This window comes from Sinohyriopsis cumingii, chromosome 12, assembly GCF_028554795.1.
Source record: "Sinohyriopsis cumingii isolate HCF-2022 chromosome 12, ASM2855479v2, whole genome shotgun sequence".
Lineage (NCBI taxonomy): Eukaryota > Metazoa > Mollusca > Bivalvia > Unionida > Unionidae > Sinohyriopsis > Sinohyriopsis cumingii.
Window position 1 is genome coordinate 73315345 of NC_142972.1, and position 19191 is coordinate 73334535.

At 32.2% G+C, this 19191-nt stretch overlaps 1 protein-coding gene across 3 annotated transcripts in view; it reads right to left on the reverse strand.

Moving 5' to 3' along the window:
• Positions 1–4493: 4493 nt before the first annotated feature.
• LOC149786743 (uncharacterized) overlaps positions 4494–19191 on the reverse strand; it is a 73028-nt gene continuing 58330 nt past the window's right edge. For all 3 annotated transcript variants that reach the window (XM_089977257.1, XM_089977255.1, XM_089977254.1), the window contains exons 13-15: positions 16772–16887; positions 12803–12944; positions 4494–7620 (exon numbers count right to left, since the gene is read on the reverse strand). In XM_089977257.1, the coding sequence (XP_089833383.1) occupies positions 6832–7620; positions 12803–12944; positions 16772–16887 (1047 nt within the window). In that variant the 3' untranslated portion in view covers positions 4494–6831. The remainder of the gene's footprint in view (positions 7621–12802; positions 12945–16771; positions 16888–19191) is intronic.

The following is a 19191-nucleotide window of genomic DNA, read 5'->3' on the forward strand; positions in this document are numbered from 1 at the left end:
TCGCCTTCCAGCTTGAATTTCATTGGGATTTGAAATTGTTTAATTTGCAATACCGTAAGGGTTTTTCTTATTTTGTTCTTCTAGAGAAATTAATTGATTGTTAAATTTTACAAAGCTTGCTGTTGTCGCTCTTTCCTGTTTTTATTTTAAATGCATATACTCGTAACAGAAAATTAGGGTCTCATCCTTGACATACGACTTTTTTCAGAAAAACCGTCATCTGGTAAATATTTGTCTAAGACTAATAAAAACCCTTATAAATTTCAATCAAGTACAACTTTTAGAAATCAGCTTTCTGATAAGAATAATCATAATCATAAATCCTTATCTCATCCTTTTTGTACATATTGCAAGAAGAAACGACACATTCATATATTGAAAGCAATACATTTGTCGGGACTAATAAACCCGTCTGATTATGTTATGTAAAATTATAAACCAATCATGTATAAGGGTTCTATATCATTCGTTATTGATTCAGCGAATCTTATTCATATTAAAAGCTTTAAGGGACACGGGAGCTTCTCTGAGCCTTTTATTATCAGGTACTTTGCCTATTTATTTGAATTCGTCTTATATTCAGAGTGTTTTATCCTCTAAATTTTGTAAATCCGTCATCAGACATAGTCTCAGGAACCGCGACAGTCGGAACAGTATGCTTTACACATGGAGGGTATTTATTTATTACTAGGTAAGGCCCTAGCTGGAGATTAGTTTGTGATTAATCCACTAGTAACTGAGAATATGTTTTTGGATCAGAAAGTCAAACATATTGAAAAAGAATTTCCTGATTTATACCTAACTTGTGCAGTTACCAGAGCTATGATAGGGAAAGTTCTTGAGAAAGATGTTGATCAGGAAAGTATTTATTTAGATGACACATGCACTGGTCAGGTCTTTTATCAGGTCGCTTTCACTCCTTGTTTAAAGAAATCAAAGGATATCCTATTTTAATTAATCATTCTCTTTATTATAATTAGGGTTACAAACGACAATCACTTGTCTACGAACAAGAAAACTATCCTTAGATCTTATGTTTGTTTCAAAGGGCCATTAGTGAACTGAAATCGCATAAGTGCATGTCTGCTATTTCATTAAAATCTCCCGAAGTACATGTTTGTGACGAGTGCTCAGTGAACAATCGAATTGTAGTTTCACAATCATGCAGACAGTAAATTCTTAGTTTGGCCCATGAAACTCCTTTGGCTGGTTATTGAAGGATTATTAAGACTTCTCACAAGGTTTTGAATCACTTATATTGGCCAAACATTAGATATGATGCCTGCAAATACTGTATACCTTGTACTATTTGTCAAAAGGTAGGAAAACCCAATCAGAAGATATATAAAGCTCATCTATAACATATTCCTGCATTTGGCGGCAATTTAGCAGAAAAATGCTAAATTGTTTTGGTCTCTTGCCTAAGACCATATCAGGTAACCAATACTTGTTAACAATAACGCGTTCCTCAAAACGTTTCCCAGAGGTAATTCATTTTGAGAATATTAAAACTCAAACAATAGTAAAAGATGTGATAAAGTTTTTACTCAATTTGATTTTTCCAAATCTGTCCAATCTGCTCATGCGTCAAATGATATGGCCGGAACTTTCGATTTATGCATGAATTTGGCATTCAGCAATCAAAGCAAAAAATGAAACTATGGTTCGGCAGAACTACAGAGAAGAAAACGTTTGAGTTCTGTATCTCATGATCATCCGTCGGAATTTACTTAAGACTAGGTATTACGGTTCTTACAAAGTTCAGAAGAAAATGAATGAGTTAAATTATAACAATATTGCGTCTGTGAGGTAAATAATTTATAGGAGTACCAGATGGTGAGAGAGATAGCCATGTTGATCATGTAATGAATGTATTTAAACTTGTCCCACGCAGTGAGTATTCAAGCGAAGTAATTACAAACCGATTATATTGATTTTAGATAAACAAATCTTCGGAATTCAGAAATTGTGAAGAATCGGGACCAGAAACTTTAACCTTTGCAACAACAAGAAAGGAATGAACTTAAACATATATTAGTTTAATCTGAACAATGATTTCCAGATGTTGATACAAAAACAAACAAAATATACCATGACATTGGCATTGTACATTCCATACATGTGCAAATACACCCGTACTGGAATACTTGAGAAAAGAAATTCAGTATTTGCTGGATAATGATTTCACAGATCCCAGTAAAAGTGTATGGAGGTCAACATGTATAATTGTTCTGAAACCAGATAATACTTTCTACATGTGCACTAATTAAACAAAGGTGAACAATGTGACTAAAACATATTAATTTCCACTACTAAGAATTGATGACTGCATTGATAAAATCGGAAATGTAAAGTATGTCACCAAATTTGACTCAACGGATTTTAGCACATTCCACTGACGAAAAGAGCAACGAAAGTTTCGGCATTCGTGACTCCATATGTACTTTATCAGTATAGAGTGATGCCGTTTGGGATGAAGGGTTCGCCAAGTACATTTCAACGTTTAATGAACATGATTACATTGCTGTTAGATAATTATGATGCTTACATCGACGAAGTCATCATCTACAAGGACACCTGGAAAGAACATTTAGCGACAATTTGTACACTCTTTGACACACCCACTGATGCAAGTTCGACAATTAATTTGTCCGAACGTGAATTTTGACGTGCTTGTGTAACATTTTGAGGACATATCGCAAGACATGGACTAGTTACACCTAAATATCCTAATGTTAAGGCTATATCTGCACTCTCTGTGTTTATCAGCATAAAGCAACTGACGAGATGTTTGAGTATGGCTGGATAATATTGGACATTTGGTTCCAATTGTTCCATGATTGCTAAATCCCTGAAAAAGTTTTTGAGCAAGGAAACCAAGTTTCATTGGTCTGGAAAATATCAGAGTATTTTGATAAGTTAAAGGCCTTACGTAGAAGGGCACCAGCGTTCACAGTTCCAAGTGTCCGCCAATCAGTAATACTTATATTGATGCAAGTGATATTCGGGTTGGAGCTGTATTGATTCAACAAGATAAAAATGTCGTGTACTATTTTCTAGGAAATTATATACGCATCAAATTAATTATTCAACAATCCAGTATGAATATTTGGCTTTGATATTGACATTACAACACTCTGAGATTTAGACTATTTTTGATATTAATCTCATTACTTTCATCGGAAAGATGAAAAACAAAAATAAGAGATTATTTAGATGTATCTTGTTATTAAAGGACACACAGGCACGTCAAGATATACAATTATTTAATAGCAGAGGCATTATCACTTGTATATAAATATATTATTGCATGTATACTTTGTATCATTCGTAAGATTTCTTCTTAAGTTCTTTGTTTATAAGCCAAATTGTTAAATGCCTTATAGCATACATAAAGCTTTATTATGCAAAGATTTTTTTTTATTTAATGGGGAAGTGTTATGTATATTTAATTTAATTGTTTGTTGTGTTAGTTCTAAATGTTTTATTTCATCAATTGTTATTTTAAATTAACATTGTTTGCTGGATTTGACTTTGAACAGAGTTGATATCAGTTCAGTTTGACCTGATTACTTTTTTATTTTGTATATTTCATTGATATAATCAACTAATAATATAAGTATTGCATATGGCTGCTGACCTTCATTCAAAGACAATGATAGTTTTTGTAAACAACTTTTTTATCTTTCTCACAGTAGGAGTAATTAAGTTGAGTCAGTGGCATACATGGACTACGTGGTATTTTTTCATGCGCAAATTGGTAACAAACTTCTATCTTTTCCAGAATACTGAATGTTTGACCCTGATCCAGGAATCTCTTTTGCGTGACAGTTAGTCGCATAACTGATGGCTAGATAAAGGATAAAGGATTGTCAGTTAAACCTTTTGACACGTTACGTTGTATTATGGTGTGACCAGTTGTGGATGAATTATGTTTTTCTTCAAATTATTGAATTAAAATGGTTGTCTTCTCTGGAAATACAAAAGTAATCCGACAAAATTCTTTGACAAAGACATTCACTAGAATCTACATAATTCCAGTTTGGAATATCATGTATGTATCTCAACAATAGACTGTTGACGCATCTGCACTTTGTAGGGTATTACATACTTACATACGTCGACTTCCATCTTGAATTTCATCCGGATTTGAACAGAGACTCTCTTAGATATTTTCATTGATAGGATTTGTGTTTTAGTGTAGGATTAAAAGTTTGTTGTAATTGAAATACCGTGATTTCTTTTTTTTTTCTCGTCATTTTATATCTAGGAAAACATTATTTGCTAAATAATACAAAGCTTGTTGTCTTCGCTCTTTTCTGTTACGTATGTTAAGAACATAGACTAGTAACATCTCTTACAAATATATTAGCTCAACAATGTACAAAAAGTTCTGACAAATATTATAGTAGGTATATCGGTCTCCTAAACGAGTTACCCTATAGGTGTGTCACTGGTGGTTTAATAATATTTAAATTCAACGGATAACACACTTATAGTCAAAACTGTTTAATATCTTGATAATCGAAATCAAAATTGTATGAACAACGATGAAGAAATAAATCATATGTTCTGATGATAAACTGATTACTTTCAACACCAAATAACATTACAAATATTAGCGAAGATCTCTCCATTACAAATATTATCTAGTGAATATATTTTCTTCTTGACTGTGTAACAGCTGTTGATAATATATGTGTGTATGTTAAGTTTGAAATAAACATATTTAGAGATAAATTAGTTTTATTCAAACCAAATAAGTATCATTAGACAAAGGACAATTCCATCCTATTAAACAAATATCGTAAATGATACTCATAATTCTACAATTATATATATTACCTTGTCCATTTTGGACAAAACATTACCGACATGATTGCCAAGGAGAACATATGCATCTGATATTCTCTTACATAAGTGTTCACAAAAATAAAGTAAACAGTAAATGCAAGCATTCAAATGCACATTCAACCTCTATTACAGTAATCGTTTACCGCATGATGTCTTTCGCAAAAGCAATATATATTTCAGATTTAAAAAATGTGACCCAGAACAGTCAACTTTATTTCAATAACTACAAGTGCCTAATCTGTGTAAGCATTGAGCAAACCAAGTTAAACTTACCTACATTAAACAGCACCTGTCAATATATAATGTTGTCAACTTTGAAAACGAAAGCACAGACATTCATTTGTATTTCACATCAGAATCAAAGTAAATCGCATATTGTGCTGATAAACAAATTAGACCTTGTCTGATGTAAGTCTGTTCTAAAGTTACAAAAACAATCCATTAATTATTTATCCTTCATTCATTCCATCATTATACTCATTCCTGTCACGTATGTACCTTGCAGCTAGTTAATTAATTCATCTCGTATTGTGCTTATTGGAATTTTGTTTTTTGATGTGGTTGTTTGATTACATATGTACCTGATCTCGGGAGCCTGCATAGAGCATGTTCATTATACTCACATTCTAAACTCCAAGACATGGTTTTAAAACGAAAAGGTACCTTTAATAAAGATACTGCATACGATAATGTGTGTATAAATACTTATCACCTATACTTATCTCCGTTACTAAGCTAACTATTTGGACAAACATTTCATAGTTGAAATTTGGTGCAGTTTGCTAAATGAACAAAGTTAATTATTAGATATTCATAAGGACATTGTCCGTATCTATCATTCGTTAAAACAATTAATATGTTTTGAATACTACACAGTACCAATAAAGCAACTCTTGCAGTCTACTTAAAGCAATAGATTCCAATAAAATATATGCACCTGCTCCTCAGCCCGATACGTATGTTTTCATTTTCCAATCAAACTGACGAACCTTACAATAAGAAAAAGGTAGGTTGGTAAAAATAGCAAGTATGATAATTGTTAATTTTCATTACGACATGTTTACTCTCTGAAGGCTTTGGAAATAAATCACTAAACGCAAAGTCCAAAGAAAAAGGGAAAGAAACAATCACTCTCAAATATATTTAACAAACGGGTTTGATGTTTAAATAATCTTGATATATAATGTGAATTAGAGTAAGCATGTACGAATATGAAATAACTAGGTTATTTATTCCAAAGTCTAAGCATGATGCAATACCTTCCAAGAATATTGACCGATATGTTCATAGATCACCTGTACCAGAGAAAAGCTAGTCGTGTTTGGACATACGAAGACGGGGATGCTTGAGTCTATACTACAAATAGGTAATCTACTACTGTTGGACATTTAGTACATATATAAATAAGAACATTTCACGCAAGAATATAGTCGGCTGCTATACTGCATAACGTTTATCACAAAAATTGAACAGTCATTAGAACAAGACAAATAATTGTGTGTAACTTGCTATGCCGACCCGATGAATTGGCCCCAATGTGTCATAGCTCTGTACCTTGATATGCCTATGTTGAGTATAGTGGCAAAGAGCTGTGTGCAGTATTGTATTGACATAATTTATTTTCCCACGTTAGGACTCACTGTTCAAGCTGCTTAAAATGTCAATGTTAATATGTGAGTACCACATTTGAATTGTATCATATTACGAAGAAAAAATATGTTAGTATGCCTTTCGACGTTAATTTGCATTTCCGGCATTAGATTAATTTTGCCTCGCAGTGTTAGACACATTTATTGCATCATTGTTCTAAGGGAACTAAAGTAGATAATCAAACGTCAATTATGCGTGGGTACTTCTATGTAAAGCGAAAATATAGAAATGGTCTGAACAAATGACAACTAAAGTGTAACTTGACGTAGCCTTTGAAACTATGACGGTTACAATATGCATGGCATGGGCAATGATCTAGGTGGATCTTTAAATGTCCTTTCTCAGTTCGTGTAAACTATTAGAATATGAATTTAGTTTGTCCTGCAATGTCTTGAACACTTGTAGTTTGACCATGTTCATGTGTAAGTCTTTCTCTATACGTTGCATATTGACACGAGTTGATTGTGTTGTACGTTCAGCGTCCTCTTTCAATTCAGTAAGCCATTTGCTATAATGAACTGTAAAGGAATCAGTTATGAATTGTTTCAGATGATTTTCCAATTTAAGTGTATATATGGCTTGTTTGGTCATTTTAGTCATTATTTTAATACTTTTTGTCTTGCCTTGACCTAGTCGATTAATAGCCCAGTTAAGTACTGGAATTAGACCAACCACAAGAACAACAAGCCCAACAGTTATCCACATGGGATTTGAGGAAAGGCAAATCGCAATGCCCCTGCCAGAGAGGATGTCACTTTCATCTGAACTAAGGCCGTCACATCGGCCTGAACGTTTTAGGAAGCTGAAACCGAGTTCAAGATTATTTAAGTTCATGATGCTTGCATCAATTTCAGCTTGTATTTCTTTGCATTTATCTGTAGTTCTGACTGATGCTTGCCTTAATGGGCCAGTTTCTGCCGTTGCCCACTCCATAATGGCATCTTGAAGCCGTGCGATGATTAGTGCAGGTCCATCTTGTTCCACTTTACTCAGTTCCGGGGCACAGTTTGTCCAGTCGAAGTGTTTTCGTTGCACATCTGCACTTTTCAAATACACTTCCAGCGCTAGTAAAAGCAACTTTGCTTCTTGATCAACCATTGCCTGAACTTCATTGCACTATGAAAATTATAATAATAATAATAATAATAATAATAATAATAATAGCTCTCTGCATAGCAGCATATTTCATTAGGTTAACTTTAATTACTTTTCATTTGACCGCATCGGTGGCCTTGTGGTGACAACGTCCGCATATGATGCGGCTGATAGTGGGTTCGATCACCGGCCGAGTCTTACCAAAGAGTTACAAAAATGGTACTAACATCTACCTCGCTTGGTAGCGCTCAGCATTATGATGTTAGTGTTACAACTGGTCGGCATGGTGTCAGGATAATGTAACTGTGTGCGAGACCATGCTACATGTCTGCGGCATGATGCCCCATGGCTAGACATCACTATAAACTGCCATGCTGCAGACACCGTAGCGATATGACTGAACAATTGTTAAACTCCAAATAACACAAACACACACACATTGCTTTTCATTTAAATGTGATATCTGAGTAAGATATATATGATATCGTGGCGCACTTTCTGAAACATGTGACAATGATTTTGCAAGGTTTAAATAATCTATCTTATCTTCAAAATGGTATGATGTGTCGTAATAAATAACGCATGCACATGCAATCGATCAATATGACAAGGTCACATCTTTCGTGAAAAGAGAAATAATACTAATAATAATAATGATAATAATGATAATGATAATATTAATAGAACATATTATTATTATTATTATTATTATTATTATTATTATTACTTTCCAGTAATAATAGGAATAACTGTAGGAATTTTGAAAACGTAAACGTGCCTGCATAACCCGTCCCGTTCCAAACCCCATGATCGAAATTTGCCATCCTTAATGTTTTCTTCTAAAACGTTGCGACTAGTTACACCTTGAGGTGCTTGTGGATACGAGTTATAAGAGTAATATTGATATAGAGTAGTATGGAAGCGGAGCAATTAGTTAGTATTCCTTTGTGTTTTCGTCAGATGATATCGATACCTTTTCGAAGTATTTAAGTACGACATCACATACTTTTTATCATATGCTATATTCCCCTGAATGCTGGAAATAACTGGCGATATATCTGACAAATGTAAAATACCGTTTTGCTACGGATACAGATTCATGGATACATCATTACATCTTCTAACGACAAACGTCACGACAATATGTGTGAATACGTTACCTCTAAAAAATAATGTGAACATGTTCTTTCAGAGCTATAAGAAAGGATTAGGACCAAATATAGGATTATGTCCTTCAATAATATCCAAACCAACAAAGGGATGTAGAAACCGTATTTTGTGTGCTCTTCTTGGTTTGTAGGTTGTAGCGTTAGTTCACTTGCGGAGTAAAATGGTAAAAAAAACTAACGGCTCCTTTCCTCAGCGCGTTGATCGTTTACCCGGCACATTTTTGTACATTCTTACTTAGCTGGAAGAAACCATCCTGTTCTTTAGAGAAATCATTAAGTGATATCATTTTGTTATTGACTTATCAGGATTCTCCGGATTGTTTCATATCGAATATTCATATCCTCTCAATCTTCTATTAGTTCTAGTTTCATTTCGCGGACTCGCAATTGCTCAGTTGCTAGCAAGTCAATAACATGGTTAGAGGGTCCTAACCCGGTTTTCTGGCTTAGTCTGTCCTTCCTAAAGTTACTTAGATCCCATTTCTTCTCATCAAATTGGACGATAGGGCGCTCGGTGTGCCGTTAAAACCCAACACCAATTTTGACTTCACTCACTAATAGTTTGTTATAGCCTTCCAAGCATTTTATTCTCTAATAATGTATTGTTAAAATAGTTTTACCTGGCCATGTTGATTTTGTTCATAAATATAATGAAGGACAATTACATATTCAACATTCTCATTCAATATTTGAATTTGGTAAAAATGTAAGATATTTTATATTGATGTTTTAATTGTTGGCTCAAAAGAAAGGCACTGACCAACTTTAGATTTGTTCAGTTTTGCATCTTGTAGATGTATCAAAACCATAGTTCTTGGAGTTGAGATATATCTTGTGAGAAAAAGTAAAGTATGTTCTAAAACCCCAAACGGCAATGCAAATTTTCTCCATGACTGTCGTAATTGTCTAGCTATGTGTTCAAAATATAAAAAAACAGGTATTTAAGTTATACAAGTAAATGGAATAATTGTGAAAAAAACATACTCCTCATTTCCTGAGAAAATGAGTATAAAATCAACGGCGCAAATATGGATGCTAACTGAGTTGTTCTAGCTTCGTTACGCCTCATTCTGTGCATAAACAAGTCCATGAAGAAAAGTAAAACATATAAACAATCAGACAAATTAACAAAACCATTTATATAAACGTTATTACACTCTGTCCTCGATTCCATTGTGATAATGGTGATAAAACATGTTGCAGAATGAATGCACTTAATTTCATAACTTTTAATTCCAAGTTATATTAAAATATATCAAGAAATTTGGGAGGTATTAGTAAATGAGATTGACCAAAGTCTTACAACAACTTATATATGATCTTGAAACTACGGTTAAAGGGGTGGGTGACCACATCATATAATGATTTGTCTAAGATTCATGCTAATTACTGCCAAATCTACAAGAATCCATGAAGGATTTTAAAAAAATCTATGTATATTAAAAAATACAATAATAAAACCTAACAGGTGACAACGCAAATTCACCATTAGAAAAATGATTGTTGTGTCTGAATTCAAACTATTATTGGCTCGAAGAAATGATTTTTTGAATACTCAACGAATGATCGTAGAATTTTAAAATTTCGCTTAGGGGTATATATGGTAAAGCCGGATAACAATAACAATGTAATTCCTTGATTGTTTGGAATCACAAAAATGTTTGCTATTCGCAAGTTTGCAATATGTGGGGTCTAAGTACACCACAAGTTATGAAATTCAACTTTAATTCCCTATTTAGGAACTTCCGTTGTCAAGCATATTAATATGTACGCATTGAAGTCCGTATGTTTCTTCCAAACAATTTCCCAAGTGACGGCAATTCAGTAATATTTAAAGATGGTTTGATTCCATATTCACTCCAATATGGATCACCTAGAATAAAACCACACTAATTAATTTGCCCTTTCAAAGTTTTCACAATAAAGCGAATTATTAATCAAAACAAATTTACTGACCAAAGCTGAGGTTACGGAACAATTTGCAATGTCAATTTGACAATAATTACGACGAAAGACGTACAAAATGAATTTGTTTAGACCAATAAAAGCCATTTTAAAAGCATGCCGTGTCAACACCAAATAAACCTTCTGCGGCGATATTATTTGTAATATTGGTGTAAGTTTAATGAAAAGTTTAAATGCCACAGTTTTAGTGCTAATAAATATCACCCACATTCTCATTACCAAATATATACAAGACATAAATTTTATTTCACAAAATGTATTTATTTGTGTCTATCTCACTGGCAATGATATATATATATATATATATATATATATATATATATATATATATATATATATATATATATATATATATATATATATATATATATATATACATATATATATATACATATATATATATATATATATATATATATATATATATATATATATATACTGCTACACTTTTTCACAAATATGGAAATTACATATATCGTGTGAAATAAATACACCAGTTGTCGATTGTATCACCTGTTTATAAAAGCTTTCGTATAGTTTGCTGGTTTGACATTGTGTATACTAATACATACTTCGATTTATATTTTCATGTTTGGAAATATATATATATATAGCCAAACATATATGTGTAAATTCAAGATTTCTTATATAAAAGACAAACTGATATGTCAGCAAATATTTGGTCATAAACAAGTAAATAGTGTACGTGTTACGGAACCAGCGAACAGGTGATGGTATATTAAATACCATATTTGAAAGAATGAAGCTAATTGTCCGTATTCCATTTCAGCAGAAATATCTTTACCAGAGTATTATTAATTAAACGTTCTCTCGCTCTCTCTCTCTCTCTCTCTCTCTCTCTCTCTCTCTCTCTCTCTCTCTCAACTTTAATCATATATTTGGTTCGTTTTGTATTTAAATTAAGACACGTGTAATGTAGAGTCTTATTACAATACCTGATCGAGTATTTCTTGATGCCTTGTCCATTACATAATGTTTTAATAGGATATGTATCAGGATGATAGGAGAAGCATGTAGCACATTAAATGTAAATCAAATTTATAATTCGAAAATGTACAAACTTGTATTGGTAGTCACGTATACAGTTCTTAGTTTATCTAACAATTACGGAACACTTTAAATAGATTAAATGCATTTCTTCAAGACATAACTGTATAGATGATGAATATGAAAACGCTTTCGATTTCTTAATCCACTTTCACTTACACATATGTTTTAATTTCATTGCTTCTGACGTTCATATCACTAGAATTGTTCTCCGCTTTTTGTAGATATGTTGCGTTCTTTATTATAAAGGCTAGTTCTTCAATGTATTCACCCGTATCTAATGAATTGACCTTAGGTATTGGATAATAACCAATTTTCCTTAATATACTTGCTGCATCCATGGTTACATAAATACTTGCAGTCAGTGATTTCGTATTTCCTATCAGGCGTCTATTTTTATTTTAAGATAACTTGCAATTGTTTAATGCAGAATAAATGATAGTGGTATCCAATATGTATATATGAGATCTGAATTTGCAAATGCTCATGCCTAAATCATTATATCTGGCTGTTGGCCTTTCTATTACATTAAAGAGTTTGTCGTTCAGAAGTTAGTCGCGTATTTCGTTTATAATATTGTTCTTATTCGTTTAGTCACACCATACACAACCATTCATATAGTAAAAAGTGTGGTACAGAATTGAATTGAGTTAAAATGGGATTAAAAGTATTTTCATTTCAAATGTGATATGGAATTGTTATTGACACATTGAAATCCTTCATAATAATTATCAATATGAGGTGATACATACATAAATATTGATATAAATAAACCATCAGTAAGAGAAGTAATAACCATCCATCAAATATATGTTAATATTAATTTAGCACATTCAGTTTGAAACATTAATGATTATAAAATGAAGATCTAGTGATATATAAATCCAAATGACTCTCATTTAAACACGTCTATTAGTTGTCCATGGTCATTACAGTCATTGATCCCAGTGCACTCGCTGAATTCACGACCAATTTTTAACTGTGTTTACTAATATACATACCTTTTCCAATTCCATCCTAGCAAGATCAAGGTATAGTCCTGCTTGTTTAATTTCCATCTGTACTTTTTCTTTGGACAGTTCCGTGGCACTTATTTTCACGGTAAGCAATCCTTTCACTTCCAATGCGAAATTGTGAAGCCATCTGCAGATGAAGTATAAAATCATAAATTCATCTGAGGCACATACAGAACATTTATTTTGGCATAATTGTCTCGATTTCAATATGATTAATTATTGGCGTGGAACTGTTGCTGCCTCCTGAGCCTGTAGTTTTGGTAAGTCATTAATCATGTTGTCTTCCAGACGAAATATGTGCAGAACTGACTTGTTACCAATGTGTGTCCTTAGAAGTAAACTATATCTAGTTGCACAATGGCTGCAAATGTATTACGAAACCAGCAATCGCTGTGCAATTTGCGTCATAAGTTTAGAAATTTAAAAAATCAGTTTTTCAAACAAAAACAATAAAATGCGACATACATGTTGTCGTAATATTTGACTGCAAGTGCCCTTATTGTAAGAATACGTCACTGTTTTGTTCCATATGAGGTACAATCTAAATTAATATCGTAAGAATATTTACCTATATCGCAAAGTGGTTTAGATTTATATGCAACGTAAACCATTATTGTAAAAACAGTTTAATTTTATAAAACAAAATCAAAGACATGAACCAATGAAATCTCATTAGCTTTCAAAGTAGAAATCAATAAATGCAAGCATAACTGTTCCCTCTGTTTTAGATACCGTTGCATTAATTGTTAGGAAGCTGAGAAGATGACAAATCAGTTCCTTGTAGTACTCGAAAAACATTTTTGTAATAAGTTCATATCATTGGCTGCAACTAGTGTGCAATGAAAACAACATGTTGCTTTGCTGTGAGGCCACCAATAGGTAAGTTTAGCAATACAATATCCAAATCAAATGCACTGATATTAGAGGATCATATCCCAATTCCAATGATGTGACCCACAGTTGCAAAGTAGTGAAACAAATGAGTTTCACTGCTGCATTATTCCTGAACCAAAGTTTGTCAGTATTAAAATAGTGTCTTTACCATGTATGCAAATGAATGACAATAGTCATTGCAAGACGTGTTTACCATTGCAGTTTAATAAATGGAAGTATGTCCGTGTAATATATGCAAATCATAACTATCAGGGCAGTAATCGATTACGGACATAATCTGACAATAGTGATTCCAGCATATGATTAATGACACTGACCTTAAAAAACGTGGTAGTAATGATTCTTGCTAAGTCGACGGATTGAAATCAGGTATGACATGTCAATTTTGTTCGAGCTTGTAATTCATTTACGTATTACTATTACATGAATTTATATGATTGTTCTGGACAAGAATTACAAATACAAGATATAGTATAACCATAATGTGACACAAATGCTAAAATATGCAATTGCAAGCAAAAAATAGCATTATTTTAGTAAATCAGGATATATGTGAACAACGTATTGAACCTCGACATTGTAATAAAACATGCGCATGTATTTACGTTGTAAGTTTTCTGGAGTAGAAGCAAATCGTGATAATGTATAATAAGAAAACGGCTATTGTCACCATACTTATTGGCACAATTTTGGACGTAAAACCATTGTAATGATATTATCAAATGTTATAGTCATTTGAGAACAATGTATATTCATAGTCATTGTAACATGTCAATGGCTATAACATCAGTACGACACTGGGGGCCACCAATAGTATAATTGCCAATAACATCAGTAAGACACAGGCGGCCACCAATAGTATAATGTGCGGTTAACTTTATACTTTTTAAAAGTGTGTTCATCAGCCGTTTACTGATACCTTTTATTAAATACAGTACAACAAAACCATTGACTAATACAAACAATGGAGGACGACGATTGTACTTTTTATTGAACTTTTCAGTGTACTCGAGTATTGTTTACTACAACAAACTCACATCACAAATCAATATGCTTCAAAACATAAATTCTAACAATATTTGACAATACAGTTTTAAACAAAATCGCTATGATGCGATTATAAACTTTGTCAACCCATGGATGCATTAAATATCGGGTTATTACAACGTTGCTTATTATAACAATAACGCGTAAGGATCTAATATTGCAATAAACCTTTGTTGCCCTCATAGAAATGGAGGTTCGAACGAACTTGCATTGAAAACCATGATTACAATAAAGCTTTAGAATTAGATTTTCTACTCTTAAACCCGATAGTGTTATTTCTTTTTTGAAATTATTAGAGTTTACAATTTCTGACAAGTAAAGCACAACTGACCCAAAGACAATTTTGAACAACATCATTTTTGATTGTTGAGGTCTACAAGGGTATATTGTAATTACGTTGGCATTTTTTGAACAAATACAAACTCATACGAATGGTGACAGCTTTGTTTTCTCAAGAATACAGTCCAAGATAAAAGACAAAGTATATCGAATGTAGCATATATCTCAATGATGGATCTTTAGGTCTGGAAAGGTTTTAGTCTCAATATCAAGTTTATAATTTTAATTGATAAAAATCAAACTTATATTCAAAGTATCATAAGATCCGTAATTAATAGGTACTTAATACATTTGATCATACAAACTTCACCAGCCAATATATGTATATATATATATATATATATATATATATATATATATATATATATATATATATATATATATATATATCTATAAGCAGCAAAATAAGCGTGTTTTATTCATCCTGTATATATATGTGTTAGTTTTCGTACAATACATCATATTTTTTAAATCGTGGTTGCAGGTCTGTGAAACATAATTCATGATAACAAATGAATTCCTGTTGTAAACAAAGTTATAAACATTGTGTCAAAGCAATATGGCTTCTCTTTAAAATACATACGAAATATCAATCTGTATTTACAACGTCGATTACGTTGTGCAACAGGGCAGACCATATTTTGGTATTACTTTAATATTGAAAATGCATTATTCTGGTGTATTCATCAGGTATGAATATCGATTGTATTCCAATTCGAATAACCTCTAAGTATTCGGTTATATTGATTGAATGTTGACAATATGAAAACGCATCCCACACTTCAAATGTATTGTTGTTTCCGATAATAATAGTAACATATTAGAATTTTGTAATAAACACTATTTCATTCATCAAATTCAGAAGCCTTTGTATACTTCCACCTGGTTTTGTAAAGTCATGTAAAAGTAAACATTCATGACAAATTATATAGTCAAAATTTCTAACGACGTTGTATAATTACAGTGCTGATAGATATATAAACTGATCAAGTTCCAGTATATATCTCAATGAGAATCACAATTACGAAATGTCAGAAAGTGACCAAAATGCTGATCGCAATACGCAACACACCACTCAGTTAAAAACTCAAATGGTTGCAAGGCTCTCCTGCACAGTTAATTATTTAAGTAGCTTTAATGTGTGAAGCATAAAGGTAAACCTTAAACGATAGACATGTGACTTTGATCTTGAATACACGTTAGCAGGTATGGGGCGCACCACATTTTGATAGTGGTTATACATGCTGCGAGTTTTTTCGGGTTTGTACTCAATTCCCAGTTTATGCATGGTAAGCTGTCTGGGCATGATCTCAGGTAGATGAGTTGGGTATATATGTATTTATTAAAGTTTACCTTGAAGAATGGAACCATATGACATTATACTTTACGCATTTCAACGCTATTGTTTTGGCTAAATGTGGATATGCATGTAAGTCATAAGTATATGGAAACCGAGTTAATCTATAAAAAAAATTTTTTTTGTCTTTTGCTTCCACCTGTTACTTTGTTTAAGATCATAGAGACGCATCAAATATGAATGTTGCTCTAGATTATGACCATGAGCTATGACTTTAATAAAAGCATTATTATCATGGTTATGGTGATGATGATGAAAATACAAAATAAAAATAGATGTTATAAGCAAAGCAATAGGTGGTATAGAACTTTTCTGACCGGTACGTGTCTCTCAATCGGGTTCCTATTGTTCGAATCATCAGAGTTTCCAGGCTTGTCAGCAATATTTTGAAATCATCCGTTGGATTGGCGTTCCACTCTAGAAGCTTCAGTTCCTAGAAGATTGCAATCATCGTTTTGGTATCATATAAACTCCAAGTACATATAGTATAAAGAACAAACTATGATAAATTAGAATTGTTGCACATAGAGCTAGGTAGATATATAATAAAAAAATATTTTTCAGAAAACAATAAGGTAACTAAAACAATTATTTTCAGTCTGATTCTGTCATCATAACATATACATTATATTTGCTTTGATTTAATATAATGAAAGACAATGTTGCAAATACTTCCAAGTAGCTTTGAAGCTACTACTTATTGCGAAATGATAAGAATTTCGGACCAAATATTTATCTATTAAAAAGAATATCCGTTGGATCTAAATAAACGTTTACATCACCTTTAATAAAATCAATTTCAGCAGGTCATGTAAATGTGGCACTAGTGGTGGGAAACTAGTTGAGGACTTTCAGTCTTCCTTAACTCACACGCTCTATTTACGTAACGTAACATTGTATAAATCTAAAATGTATTAGATGTAATTTGTGGATATAGTGCATTTCAATATCTGCCCATTCAACCACTTATTCAATTTTAAAAATAAAATAATTTATGTTGATATTTAATATGATCGCGAGAACCAACAATATCGGGTTCTCGTCAAAGATTGATTCCAAGGCAAACTATTTGCACTTATGTGCACAAATCCTTTTTCGCTACCCTAATATATTCATTCGATGATTTTTTTTTCTTAAATGTCATCATTATTTATAATATATTTTAAATAAAAATGTGTTGCCTGTTTTGTTCGTTATTGTTAGAGCTGAAAAGACGTAAACATAAAAGGAGTGTGAGTGTATCCACATAGTGGAACATGAATGTCAGATGATCGCTTTAAACTGGCATATGCAAACTGTAGCTTTTGAGAAGTCGTCAATGTACTGTGTTACCTAATATTGGACAGTATTATAGTTGTGTATGAAAACTTAACATTATGGATATTACGATGAAGTCTAATTAGAACGTATCATGCGTAGAGGATGATAATACTCCAACGGAGTTTTACCATTAATAGTAAATGGTATCAATAATCCGAAAATATTAGAGGACGTTCAATTAATTTTAAATCTAATGTGAGCTTTGCATTATTCTATAAGGAATAATAGATTTCAATATGAATTTAACATTACGTATGGCGTCACCATAGCTGTATATGGACCAATTATTAGGATTGATGGACAGAAGAGAAACCATACCTTTAAGAACTTTGAAACATTAGATAGTATGCTATATGCATTCTGAACACATGCACATTTGGATGTAGTTTAATATAAATTGTATAGAGATGCATATTTTCATACAAGATATAATTACTAATACATAACGGATATTATGTATAAAAGTAATTGACGTCATGCCAATCGCTTTTATACAAACACAAGATTTTAAACGAAAAAGTGTGTGCAAATATGGAGAGGCAATATATGTGTGCTAGACTGCTACCAGAAACACAGACTTGGCAGCTAGTGTAGCATCAAAAATAAAATAAATAAAATCAGTCTAATTGCACCTGGAACCTCATTTTCTGTATCTATAAGATGTATTTTATCATTCAGTCTAATATTAAGAAAATTAATAAGAGTGCCAATGGTACACTGTTTGTAATTAACTCGAATATATCAGGGAGTAATTTTTATAAATTTGAATCGTCAAAGCAAAGTATCCACGCACAATCATTATTATATATGGTCAGAGTTAAATTCCCCTGCGAATTAGTCGCATTATTGAACTGAATGCTGTAAATATCGTAATGCAAATATAATGAATAGGGTCAGTCAGTTATATATGGTGTGTGGTCATGCCATCTTGAGAATTTAGTCAATTATGATCAACGTCATGGGGCAACGCTTTGAAGTTACAATGACAAAAGTACTTGTCGGCGATTCTTAACTAAGAAGATGATAAGACAAGAATTTGAGATTTAAAGATCAGAAGAAAGTGAACAGTTATGAAGGATCAAAGCTATGACAAACCAATGCGATGTTTTAAAACAAAAATGATCACAGTTGTATGTGTAAATATGTGTTTGCGTGAAAATCATAAAATGGATATGCACGTGTTTGTAATTATAGTAAAACGAGTGCTTGAGACACAAACACATAAACATCCCAAGTGTATGTGCAATTTATATTTATGGAAATATAACAATAATGAATATGTAGTTAATTATTTATACCGAAACAAATATAATGCTCTACGCAAGTCATTGCGGGATTTCAGGAAAGTATTTAAAAAGCTATACCCCACATATATTTTGTATGTGTACTTGTGTGTTTGCATTCTGAAAATAATTAT